The sequence below is a fragment of the Dreissena polymorpha genome, chromosome 1 (assembly GCF_020536995.1).
Source record: "Dreissena polymorpha isolate Duluth1 chromosome 1, UMN_Dpol_1.0, whole genome shotgun sequence".
Taxonomy (NCBI): domain Eukaryota; kingdom Metazoa; phylum Mollusca; class Bivalvia; order Myida; family Dreissenidae; genus Dreissena; species Dreissena polymorpha.
In genome coordinates, this window is record NC_068355.1 from 199,283,041 (window position 1) to 199,296,676 (window position 13,636).

General features: G+C 33.5%; 1 protein-coding gene across 3 annotated transcripts in view; it reads right to left on the bottom strand.

Moving 5' to 3' along the window:
- LOC127864553 (uncharacterized) overlaps window positions 1-13,636 on the bottom strand; it is a 94,321-nt gene that overhangs the window by 48,647 nt on the left and 32,038 nt on the right. The window contains exon 10 of one of the 3 annotated variants that reach the window (XM_052404296.1): window positions 12,113-12,810. The exons of 1 other annotated variant lie outside the window; for it this stretch is intronic. In XM_052404296.1, coding sequence (XP_052260256.1) covers window positions 12,251-12,810 — 560 coding nt within the window. In that variant the 3' untranslated portion in view covers window positions 12,113-12,250. Of the gene's footprint in view, window positions 1-12,112; window positions 12,822-13,636 lie in introns of those variants that run through there. One more of the 3 variants, XM_052404297.1, reaches the window with a different exon arrangement.

Consider the following 13,636-nt stretch of genomic DNA (forward strand, 5'->3'; position numbering starts at 1 on the left):
AAACATTGTCTGACGGAAAATTGTAAAAGACATGGCACTATGAGGAATTTTCACAACGCTTAGAATATTACCAACCTCCAAAACAGGGATGGAAATAAGCAGTGACCAACGGCCAAAGACCTCTAAAATAAGTTGTGAGTCCACATACTTTCCCAGAAAGCTAAATCTGTACAAGAAGTATTGACCGGAGGCTGCGTAACGGTGACCATAAAGGTTAGTTTCCAACAAGGCACTATGACCTCCAAAGTTCCTGTTAGTAAGGCATGCTGGAAACAGTATTTTCTTTTTTTTTCTCATTTATTTCTCACATTTCTTTACAATGTTGTATACATCGAAAATAACCAAATAAACGAAATGCATAAGAAAGTGTTTGAAAAATGTACCTTTTTGTACTTTAACAAATGTCAAATATTTAGCGTATGCCTGAATACATTTTAAACAATGTTTACAGTGTCAATGTCATATAAAGAACCTTGTGATTTATCGCAAAACATCAAATTACTAATTTGTTTTTAAGAAACAGAAGGTTTTTTATCTAGAAAAATAAAAGGAAAAGAATATGTTTTACAACAAGGTGTGTGGTAAACAAATTGTTTTGAGTATTTGTTTTCTATTGAGAAGGAATTTTTAAAAATTGTTTTGCCATAACATTTGTCTGAATAACATTATTCATGTTTTGTAGAATGTATGAATCACCTGAATTGAACCCATTTTTTTGGTGTTGTTCATATTTATTTTTTACGAGGGCAATCTCAGATTCAATTTTTATTCTCGTATTTAGGTATTCATTAAAGTGAGGAAAAGTTGGAATGCATTTTTTATATTTCATTTTAAATACAAAAGATTTTAATAGCATCATAATAAAGTTAAATACATCTGAGTGTAGTTTTTGTCAGTGCATCAAAAGAAAACATTGTTTTTTTTAATTTTAATTATTATTTTTTAACTGACAAGAAACTATTATATTATTATTATTATTATTATTATTATTATTATTATACCGGATTTATATAGCGCCCTTTTCATGCAAGAGTGCACGTTCAAAGGCGCTTTACATAAGAGCATTTGACGTATCGCAGATACGAGTACATTTTGCAACACTGTTTCAAAAGAAATCGATCAAAACTACTCAATTATACTATTAAACTACTCTATTATACTATAAGTACTACGTAAAAACATGAACAGTAACCCTAGATAAGAAAGATCAACAAGACACTATACAACTACCCTATGTGTATAGCTATAAGACAATTAATGAAACAATAAAATCTAAAACTTAAACAATTAGTACTACGTAAAACAACAAAAAACATGCACAGTAACCATAGATTTGAAAGATCGGCAAGACAAACAAGAGACAAAACAGAGACAAGAGACAGATGTCCAAATAAAAGGCTTTAAATTGCAGAATTTGGTGTTGGTTTTGTTCAAGGATCCAATTCGTAATATTGTTGATTTCGCGGTTTTAATGTTAAGGCCTGATATCTTTTTAAATTCAGTCAAGGTTTCTACTAATGGTTTAAATGATTGCTCGCATCCATTAAGGAAAAAAGTTGCGTCATCGGCAAAAAAGGTTTGTTTTATTTCTTTGTCCAATACATTTATGCCTTTAATTTTGCTATTTTGCTCGATATAGTTTGATAATAGTTGCAAGCATACAATAAATAATGAGGATGATAATGGGCAGCCTTGTCTGACTCCTGTATTTCGAAACTTTCTGAAAGATGGCCATTGTTTATGATTATACTTTTTATGTTAGTGTAAAAAACTTCGACCCACTGGATGAGGTTTGACCCAAAATTCAATTTCTTAAGACATTTTATTGTAAATTTATGGTCTAAGCTGTCGAAAGCTCTTTCAAAATCTGCAAAAAAATAACAGTCCAGGTTTTTGTGTTGCATTTAAGTGTTCTATTACATCAAATATCAAACGGACATTTTCTTCAATGTATCGATTTTTCATAAATTCGGTTTGGTCAAAGGATATAATTTCAGGTAAGAATTTTTTTATTCTGTTCGCGATGGCTTTTGTAGCAATTTTATAGTCTGTATTTAATAAACATATAGGTCTCCAGTTTGCTATATAATCAAAATATTTTCCTTTGTTAGGTAGAAGTGTAATAATGCTTTGTTTTTGCAATTTAGTGAGTTCGTGTTTACCAAACGAATAATTAATTGAATTTATATAATAGTGCTTTGGTGTGTTCCAAAACATTTTATAAAATTCGACTGTTAGGCCATCGAAACCTGGACTTTTGTTGCTACTCATTTCTAAAAGTGCAATTCCGCATTCATACTCGTTAAGTTTTCCTACACACGATTTCATTTGTTAATGTTTTAGTTTCGGTGCCGAGAAAAATGTTGTCGTCGTCTATTTCTTCTGGTAAATCATTTTTATAAAGGTTTTTATAGTATCTTACGTCGGCTTCCAAGATTTCATTTTTCGTTTTAAGTGTTTTACCATTTTCGAGAAGTGTATTAATTGTCTTTCTTTCGGCATTTTTCTTCTCTAGGTTTGCGAAATAAGCTGTGTTATGTTCATTGTTTTCTATTTTGATAACTTTAGCTCTTAGAATTGAACCATTTATTTTTGTTTCATAAATTTGTTCTAATTTCAGTTTTTTTGTTTGATTAATTCTGAAAGCTCATCGTTATTGTTATTATTGTTATAATTTTATTAGTATAAAAAAATTATTATTATTATTATTATTAAAAGTATTAGTATTGTTACTATAATCGTTATTATTATTATTGCAAACCATTTGATTTTCGATCAGGCAAATCTCATCTTCCAATTTCTTATCTTCTATTTGGTTTTGTTTCTTTTTGTAAGATGTGTATTTAATGGTTTCATTTCGTACGGTACCTTTTATAATTTCCCAAACTGTATTTGGATTTGAGTCTGGGTTAGCATTTACCACATCGTTTATACTTATCTTAATCTTTTCTTGATATTCAATATCTAATAAAATAGAGTTGTTTAATTTGAAATAACCTGGGCCTTTTCCTAAAAGAGATTCGTTAATTGATAAATATACTAGAGAATGGTCGGTTTTATATCCAGATTTTATGCTACATATATTGATTAAGTAACATAATTTATCAGATATCAGGAAATAATCTTGTCTACAGTGTATTGGTGGTTTTGTATTTGAATGCCATGTATATTGTAATTTTTCAGGGTGTTTTGTTCTCCAAATATCTGTTAGTTCACATGTCGATATAGTATTTAGCAAGATATTTCTGCATTTTGAATGTGTTTTATTGCTTCAACTCTTCTTATCTATATCTGTGTTCAAGACAGTATTAAAATCTCCTCCTACGATGTATGATTTTTCATTGTGCTTTAGCAGATAATTTTGTAGTGTATTAAAAAGTGTCATCAGAGTTTGGTCCGTAAACGTTAATTAATGTGATGATTTTATTTTGAATTTTAATATCGGCAGAAAACAATCGACCCACTATAAATTCTGTGCTTTGGATAATTTCTATATTGCTTTTTGGATGAATAAAAATCCCAACCCCTTCGCTGTTTGTTTTATTTCCACTATAAACGAATTTCCCGGGCCAATCCTGTTTCCATTTTTCAAAATTATCTTTTGATAAATGGGTCTCCTGTAGCATGTATATTGAGTGATTTAACCCCTTTAGCCATTCAAAAATGTGTATTCTTTTGTTTTTATTGCTCAAACCGCTAACATTAACTGTTGATATTAAGGATTCCATGGATGATTGTTTATATAGTGGCATAGTATTTATGGCAAAACAATTTTTGTGTGAACGCATAATGCGTTTTTGTAGTGAGATAGAAAGAGGACATTTTGTATTTTGGTCTCAAAAACGTTGATCGTCCAATTTTGTAAATACAATAATTACTCGCGCAAAAAGCCTCTTTTTTTTTAAACGTGAACTTTTTTGCAAATTATTTGATGTAATTCAATATATATGTGAGATGAGTGTAGAAAAAGTTTGTATTGGGAAAAGAAACACAATAAAAACACAATGATAGCATAGAAAAGGATCGTTAACATACAAATTAAACACAATACATGTGAAAAATAAAACAACAATAGAAAAAGACTATGCATACGCATTTTAAGTGTCCCTTTGTCCTTGGCATACTGCGAAAACAAAAGTGGACAAAGAGATGATAATGTCTGTTGCTTAACGAAGGTCTATCTATACCTTTTTCACACCATTTTCTTGGTAGGGATTTTGTAGAAATTGTTTCTAGTTATTTTTCCAATAAAAAATGTATAGGTATTTGAAGTTTTCACGATGGTATATAATTTAGGCATGTAGTTGTTATTTTGTATAGGGCATATTTTAGGTTATGCAATGTTTTTACTTACATATGATGTTACACTACTAATAATGTAAAGTAAAATGTAGTTTATTTGAATTTTCGTATAAGTAAATAATTTATTTATATTTAAATCTAGATTCCATATTAAAATTAGTTAATAATATATATTTTATCGTGTTGAAATTTCTTATTAAAATACATTGAATATTTGCTGTCACAGACATATCATAAACGTACAGCATCATGTATATTAACATCTTTGTTCTTGATAAACTTTATCATCTGTTGTAGTGCATCTTATTACAATGGTATATTCGTGCGCAATTTCATAGAGCGTTTGATCTTTTAATACATACAATACGTTTCTAACAATAAATGTTACATTATGGCTACTCAGCATGTAAAGTATCACCTCATATATCGAGATAAAACAGCTTTTCCAGATGTGAAATACCAACTTAAGCATTTATCTGTTATATTTTGTAGTGTTCATTTTATTTTATGCAATGGATTAAGTTAATTGTTTTGTTGCATTAGTATCAATGTAAAGGAAAGGTAGCTAATTTGAATTTTTAGTAAAAGTAAACAATTTATTTTTATTTGAATATAAATTACATTTAAAATTGAATTATTAAGAGGTTTATTCAAGACTTTTAGTTTCTTACTGAAGCATTTTGAATATTTACTGTCACAGAAATATTATAAACATACAACAGAATGCAAACACGAAAAAAAATCCTCTTACAAAGTTCAAGAAAGGAAATTCATTTCTGTTACAGAAAAAAATATGAATATACAACAGAATGCAAACACAAAAAATAAAAACAAAACAAAATTATATCTGTATTCTCTTACAAAGTTCAAGAAAGTAAATTCATTAACGATACAACGTGGATGTCGCAAACAATTTATAAAAAATGCAACAACATCGAACAACAAATCTGAATATGCTTAAAAGTTGAAGCAATACAAAAACACACAGTTTAATATAACAGCTGTGCTGTAAAAATGTGTTACCTTATCGAAAAGCCCCATCGTACTATTATATTCTGGCTGTTCTATTTTTAAACAATTAAGTCGTTACAGCAAGCACTGTTTTCTCAAGCGTCTTTTCGAAATTTTCAAGTAACTTCAAACTCTCAGTTTGTATAATATAAATTTGTATAATACACATGCATAATCAATTTGAGAACTTTCTCTACAGCGTGCTTCAATTTAGTTCAGAAGACAACTTACAACCAGATTATGAACATTGATGATATTTCTCACGTACTGCTAAATTTCTGAGTGAAAGGTTTAACCACTGACAGTTAAATTTATTTTACTACACAATATGTGTCTATATGGACCGAGTATATACACATTAGTAATTCTTACCTACTGTTTTACAACTATACATGTATATATATCTTAACGCCCATACACATTTATACACGCATGCGTTTAAATTAAGATAAATTTAATGTTTAATATATCAGTTTTAATTAATTTTTACTATTATAATTATTGGAGCTAAACTTTTTTATATAGCCATGCCCACTTGTTTTACACTAAGATTTTATTTATACATTAACGCATATACATGTTTATACACGACGAGTACTTTCTGGTTGAGTTAAATCCTCATTTAAGAAGATGCAGGTCCCTTTAAATTGTCGTCTGTTTGACATGATGGTATTCCTTTTAAGCCTAGACACAAATTTAACTATAACCGGACGTGTATGGCCGTCTCTGGGTCTTCCTTATCTGTGGGCGATATCAATGTCTGATGCTTGTAAGTTCATGTTTGGGATTTTTCGTTTAATATGCTTACAATCTTATTGGTGGTTGTTTCAGCCGATTCATTTTTGTTTTTCTCTAACTTTCAGAGATACCAGAGATGCGTATGTTGTTTCTACACCCGTATTGTTCTAGGTCGTTTATTTGACCAGTTTTTTCATGCAGGTTCTCCTTCAAGTTTATGATGTTTTGGGCTTCATCAACTTTAGTTTTCACCAATTGTTTTTTTCTAGTTGGCTTATAATTTATTTTGCTTTTCAGGGTGTCATTCTCTTTCTCCTCATCGAAGATTTTGCTTTCAAGAGCATTAATTTTGTGCTCTACAGATTTCAAAATATCGTCTTTCATAATGGTAATTGTATCCACAGTGACTTGTTTTAGGGCTGAGTTTTTTCCAGTACAAAGGCTTGTAAGCTTTTCGTTTATCGCTGCTAATTCCATTTTTTATGTCTGTTTCAGCCATGGCCATTTCAATTTCTTCTGTAATGATTTCTTGTGTTTTACCTTTCTTTTTGTTTTGTTTAATTATTTGTTTGTCTTTTTGTTTTTGTATACTGGTGTCTAATTCATAACAAGAGCACCGCCTTGCGGGTGCAGACCGCTCATCTATTTTCTTTTTAAAGGTGAAGGGACTCTCATTTTCAATCACAAAGGAGGGAGGGGTGGAGTGAAGAGCGGTGCATTGTGTGGGGGTGTGGACATTTATTACATTTTCTTCCAAAAATGCGAAAAAAGGGAAAAAAATCGGGGGGGGGGGGTGGGGTGGGGGGGGGATTCTTGGGTGCGATGGTTGGACGGTATTTCAAACATAAAATAATAAAAATAAATATTTGTGTTTTTTAACCGTTTCATAAAAAAAATTGGGGGGGGGGGTGAGGTGGGGGGGGTATAGTGTGAGGGTGTGGTGGTAATTTGTGAGATGATCTTAAAAAAAAAAAATAGGGGGGGGATTCGGGTAGGGGGAGGGGGGGGGGGGGGGGTGGGGGGGATTCTTGGGTGCGATGGTTGGACGGTATTTCAAACATAAAATAATCAAAATAAATAGTTTTGTTTTGTAACCGTTTAAAAAAAAAATTGGGGAGGGGGTGGGGGGTGGGGGGGGTATAGTGTGAGGGTGTGGTGGTCATTTGTAAGATGATCTTAAAAAATAAAATAAAAATAAAAAAAAAAAAATAGGGGGGGGGGTTGGGGGGGGGGGCACGGGCGATGGTTTGGGTGGAGTCTATTGTGGTATGTCAGGTAAGAGTAGTTTTGTCAAAGTATCAATCAAATCTAATCATAAATAAAGAAGTTATGGCAATTTTAGAGAAATTTAATAATTTGACCTTGAGAGTCAAGGTCATTCAAAGGTCAAGGTAAAATTCAACTTGCCAGGTACAGTAACCTCATGATAGCATGAAAGTATTTGAAGTTTGAAAGCAATAGCCTTGATACTTAAGAAGTAAAGTGGATCGAAACACAAAATTTAACCATATATTCAAAGTTACTAAGTCAAAAAAGGGCCATAATTCCGTAAAAATGACATCCAGAGCTATGCAACTTGTCCTTTTACTGTACCCTTATGATAGTTTGCGAGTGTTCCAAGTATGAAAGCAATATCTATGATACTTTAGGGGTAAAGTGGACCAAAACACAAAACTTAACCAAACTTTCAATTTTCTAAGTATAAAGGGCCCATAATTCCGTCCAAATGCCAGTCAGAGTTACATAACTTTGCCTGCACAGTCCCCTTACGGTAGTTAGTAAGTGTTGCAAGTATGAAAGCAATAGCTTTGATACTTAAGGAATAAAATGGACCTTAACACAAAACTTAACCAAAATTTTCAATTTTCTAAGTATAAAAAGGGCACATAATTCTGTCAAAATGCACGCCAGAGTTATCTAACTTTGCCTGCCCAGTCCCCTCATGATAGTAAGTAAGTGTACCAAGTTTGAATGCAATAGCATTGATACTTTCTGAAAAAAGTGGACCTAAACGCAAAACTTAACCAACATTTTCAATTTTCTAAGTATAAAAAGGGCACATAATTCAGTCAAAATGCACGCCAGAGTTATCTAACTTTGCCTGCCCAGTCCCCTCATGATAGTAAGTAAGTGTACCAAGTTTGAATGCAATAGCATTGATACTTTCTGAGAAAAGTGGACCTAAACGCAAAACTTAACCGGACGCCGACGCCGACGCAGACGCCGACGCCGACGCCATGGTGATGACAATAGCTCATAATTTTTTTTCAAAAAATAGATGAGCTAAAAATAATTTATAGTTGAAAAAGTTGTGTGCGTGGATTGGTGGATTGATTGCCATTAGAGTACTAGAGCATGAATATCTTGTGCACTTGGAGTTTCCACTAAGCAATGCTAGTTACAAATGGCGATCCGTATGCATTCTACGTTTTCTGACCATCGTTTTGTTTATGCTAACTTTAATGTCATTTTCTAAACTTCTGTAATGTTTAATATGAGTGAAGTCTTACTTGTAGTCCTGTTTAATCCAAATTTCACTATTTATGTTTTCTATAAACCACTAAATTTCATATATTGTATGAGCTTAAAAAACGCGACTTCTCACTTTCATGCATGCGCTATCAGGTTTCAGAAGTGTGCAGAATCCAAAACTGGTCTTTAGATGATTTTATACTACATTTTGGAAAAAGTTTTAAAAATCTGAAAGATTCCATTAGGTTTTTAATAACAACTCTTTTACTTACTGAGAATGCAAATGTGCATTATTATTCAGTTACTGTGAAACCATTCATATTCCCATTGATTTTCTTATATTTCCTCAGTAGACCGATTGACAAATTTAGGTTCTTAAAGGGATCTTTTCACGCTTTGGTAAATTGACAAAATTGAAAAAAGTTGTTTCAGATTCGCAAATTTTCGTTTTAGTTATGATATTTGTGAGGAAACAGTAATACTGAACATTTACCATGGTCTAATATAGCCATTATATGCATCTTTTGACGATTTTAAAACCTAAAAATTATAAAGCGTTGCAACGCGAAACGATTGAATAATTTGGAGAGTTCTGTTTTTGTCGTTAAATTTTGTGAAACTACGAAGATTGCTTATATAAGGTATAAAATACGTCATGCATGTGTACTTGGCGGAATAGCTCAGTAGGCTAAAGCGTTTTTACTTCAGGACTCTGGCAGGACTCTAGGGGTCACTTGTTCGAAACCTGGTCCGGGCAATGTTCTTTTCCTTTTTTAAATTTTATTCTTGATTTTTTACTGGAGCTTTTACGATCCAATGTTTACATTTATCGATATAAAGCATTTAATGAATAAGTTAAAAAATGCCAAAATCTGTGAAAAGGCCCCTTTAACTAGAGCTTTGTCACAGACGTGACGAATACCCCCACATGCCGCATTGACACAGACTATTTTGCATGTCGTCTTCACACAAAAACAGCGGACACTATGCTCAATGTTTGAAACGCACTAAGTGACTCTTGACCTAGTTTTTGACCCAGAAAGGCCCATGTTCTAACTTGGCCTTAAGATCATCCCCATAAAACTTTTAACCAAGTTTGGTGAAGATCGGATGTAAACTACTTGAATAAGGGAGCGGACACCATGCTGACTGTTAAAAAACGCACTAAGTGACCCTGTGACCTCGTTTAAGGCCCGGAATGGCCCAAACTTGTTAAAAAGATCATTTAGTTAAACTTGTGACCAAGTTTGGTGAGAATTGGATGAAAACTTCTTGAATTAGAGAGCGGACAACATGGTGAGGTTTAAAACGCACTAAGAACCCCGTGACCTAGTTTTTGTCCCGGCATGACCCATGTGCAAACTTGACCTAGACATCATCTAGATACAACTTCTGACCAAGTTTGGTGAAGATCGGATGAAAACTACTTGAATTAGAGAGTGGACACTTAATACGGACCGACAGACCGATCGACCGACAGACAAGTTCACTCATATATACCCCCCTAAACTTCATTTGTTGGGGTTCTGACCAAGTTTGGTGAAGATCGGATGAAAACTTCATGAATTAGAGAGTGGACACTTAATAGGGACCGACAGACCGACCGACCAACAGACAAGTTTACTCCTATATACCCCCCTAAACTTCGTTTGTGGGGGTATAATGAATAATTATGTGCAATATTAAACAAACATTAATTAAGACTGCATTACTAGAGGAATGACAGACTTCATATCCAACCTAGTTCACGCTTACATCCTGTGTCTGTTTCGCCAAGATAAATCTAGTTACTAGTATTACACAATGTGAAGCACATTACACTGAGTTCATAACTGACAGACGACATATCTTGTTTATTACAAATGCTGTAAAACTGTATCGTAACATTGACTTCATTTATGTAGAATCGTAAGGATAAGTACTTAATGTTAACAACTTAACTACCAATTATGTTTTTGACGATCCTGCTTCAGCGAAGCAGCTCGTCTAAGTCATTTTCGTACCCACAATTTTTTTCCGTACACAATTTTCTTTTCCTACCCACCTTTTCGGTACCTAATGTTTTTTCATACCCAAATTTTTTTTGCCATACTTTTTTCGTAACCAAAATGTTCGTACCCAAATTTTTTGTCGTACCCGAATTTTCGTACCCACATACACAATTGTGGTGATGTATATAAACTTATATTGAGGCTTTTATATCCATCCTCTTCAAAATCATCGTCATACCAGGACTGTCAGTACTTTGATTTATTGATGTTGCAAACTTAACAATATATAATTTGCTTACACTTATAATAGTCCTAATAATAGTCATTACGACCTATAATGTTCACACCTTCTCTGAGAGGCGCCAGATAAGACTAATTGGAAAATGTCTTCTTCGCTTCTAACACTCCTTAACAGATATCCATTACCACTTATCCACGAATCATAATAATGAACTATTTAATTGGCATGCAATAAGAGAATCCAGTTACTATAACCTCATAACAAATGAAAAAGTTGATTGTGTGACCTCATGCAAGTGACTTCTAAGTTACCAGACTCTCTCCACTGAGATTTATCGCGAACAATTATTACAAGGAAAATGGCAAAATGACAGACACATTTTATTAAATCAAGCATCAGCAAAAAAACTGTTAGCGAAATAGTTAAAAAAATTTAAACTACGAAACTTCATACTGACGAATATACATGGTTTTACAGTATTCTTTAGCATTACGCAACATTAATTTTTTTGCATTTTATTTCCTAAAGAATCATATTTGATTTCATTTTACCATTCAATATTTCATTTATGGCATGTAAACATATTTTACCTACTTCGAGTCTGAAGAAATGTAAAAAAGGCACTATGATCTAAACATAAATGTGTCGAAATACTTAGCTGAAATTAACAGGTATTAGTTATAGCATTTATTTTTTTAAACATAAACTTATGATTGACACACAGTATAATTATTTTAAGACAACTCTCTCTCGTGTATGTATCCTCATGACAGTCTTCAAATTACCATTCCCGTTACATGCATAACCACACACTTCACACTTGCAGGGTCTTTCTTCCGTATGTTTCCTCATGTGTCTGTTAAAGTTACCACTATTGTTACATGCATAAGCACACATCTCACACTTGTATGGCCTTTCTCTTGTATGTATTCGCATGTGTGTCTTCAAGGTACATCAATTGTTACATGCATAACAACACACCTCACACTTGTAGGGTCTTTCTCCTGTATATTTCCTCATGTGTCTCTTCAATGTACAGCTCTGGTTACATGCATAACCACACATCTCACACCTGTATGGCCTTTCTCTTGTATGTATTCGCATGTGTGTCTTCAAGGTACCACTTTTGTAACATGCATAACCACACACCTCACACTTGTAGGGTCTTTCTTCTGTATGTATCCTCATGTGTTTCTTCACGCCACCACTCTCGTTAAATGCATAACCACACACCTCACACTTGTACGGTCTTTCTCCTGTATGTCTCCTCATGTGTTTCTTCAAGCTTCCATTATGGTTACATGCGTTACCACACACTTCACACTTGTACGGTCTTTCTGTATGTATCCTCATGTGATCTGTCAAGTAAGCACTCTTTTTGAATGCTTCACCACATGTCCCACACGTGTACGGCCTTTCTTCTGTATGTATCCTCATGTGTTTCTTCAAATTTCCACTTGTTTTACATGCATTAATCACACACCTCACACTTTAACTATCTCTCTCCTGTATGTTTCTTCACATGTCTCGTCAAGTGGCGACTCATTTTAAATGCATAACCACACACTTCACACTTGTACGGTCTTTCTTCTGCATGTATCCTCATGTGATCTTTCAAGTGACCACTCTGTTTGAATGCTTCACCACACACCTCACACTTGAACGGTCTTTCTTCTGTATGTATCCTTATGTGACTTGTCAAGTGACCACTCTGTTTGAATGCTTCACCACACACCTCACACTTGAACGGTCTTTCTCCTGTATGTATCCTCGTGTGTTTCTTCAAGCCACCACTCTCGTTAAATGCATTACCACACACCTCACACTTGAACGGTCTTTCTTCTGTATGTATCCTCATGTGATCTGTCAAGTGACCACTCTGTTTGAATGTTTCACCACACAACTCACGCTTTAACTGTCTCTCTCCTGTATGTTTCTTCGTGCGTGTCTTCAAGTGACCACTGCTTTTACTGGAATAACTGCACAAGTTATCGTCTCTGATAAGGCCTAGTTCTCTTGCAAATTCATCTCCGTACCAGACCAGCAGTTCCTCTCCTGTAGCAATACTAATATTCACAAGTTATCTGTAACAAGACTATTGTTAAGAAATATAAGTCCCCTATCGGCTCCAACATTGTCAGAAATTCCACCATTTAAAAAAAATATATATTTGTTGCCAAAGCAACCAGAATTTTTGACGTAGGAACAAAATGAAATGACGTGCATAATGGCCATATTGCCATATATCCATGTTTCAAGTTTCATGAAAAAATAAGAACTTTAAAAGTTATCGCAGGATCCAGAAAACCATCATTTTCAGCAGTATTTCTAGTCTATTTGTTGCCATAGCAACCAGAATTCTTGACATAGGAACAAAATGAAATGACGTGCATACTCTCCATATTGCCATCTATCAATGTTTCAAGTTTCATGAAAAAATATGAAGAACTTTTAAAGTTATCGCAGGATCCAGATAAGTGTGACGGACTGACTGACTGACTGACTGACTGACACACGGAGTGCAAACCATAAGTCCCCTCCTGTGAAACCGGTAGGGGACTAAAAAAAATAAGCAATTGTTCACCTTAAGGAAACACTAAAAGCCTGCGCATATGTGTTTATTTTATGACATAACATTGTTGGTCATTCTTTATTCTTCTAAACATAATATAGTTTTATTCAGAGAATGACATATTGGCCAGATGAAGCTTAAAGTTTTGATTGTTTAAATTTTTCCCCAAAATTTGTAAATGTTGTATGATTTTAATAAAATAGTAGAAAGGCAAGACATGTGTTCACAATTGTTGCGACATGGCTTCATACCCAACCAGACATATTGAGAAGTGGGTTTTTTAATTACATGGATTCACATGACATTCAT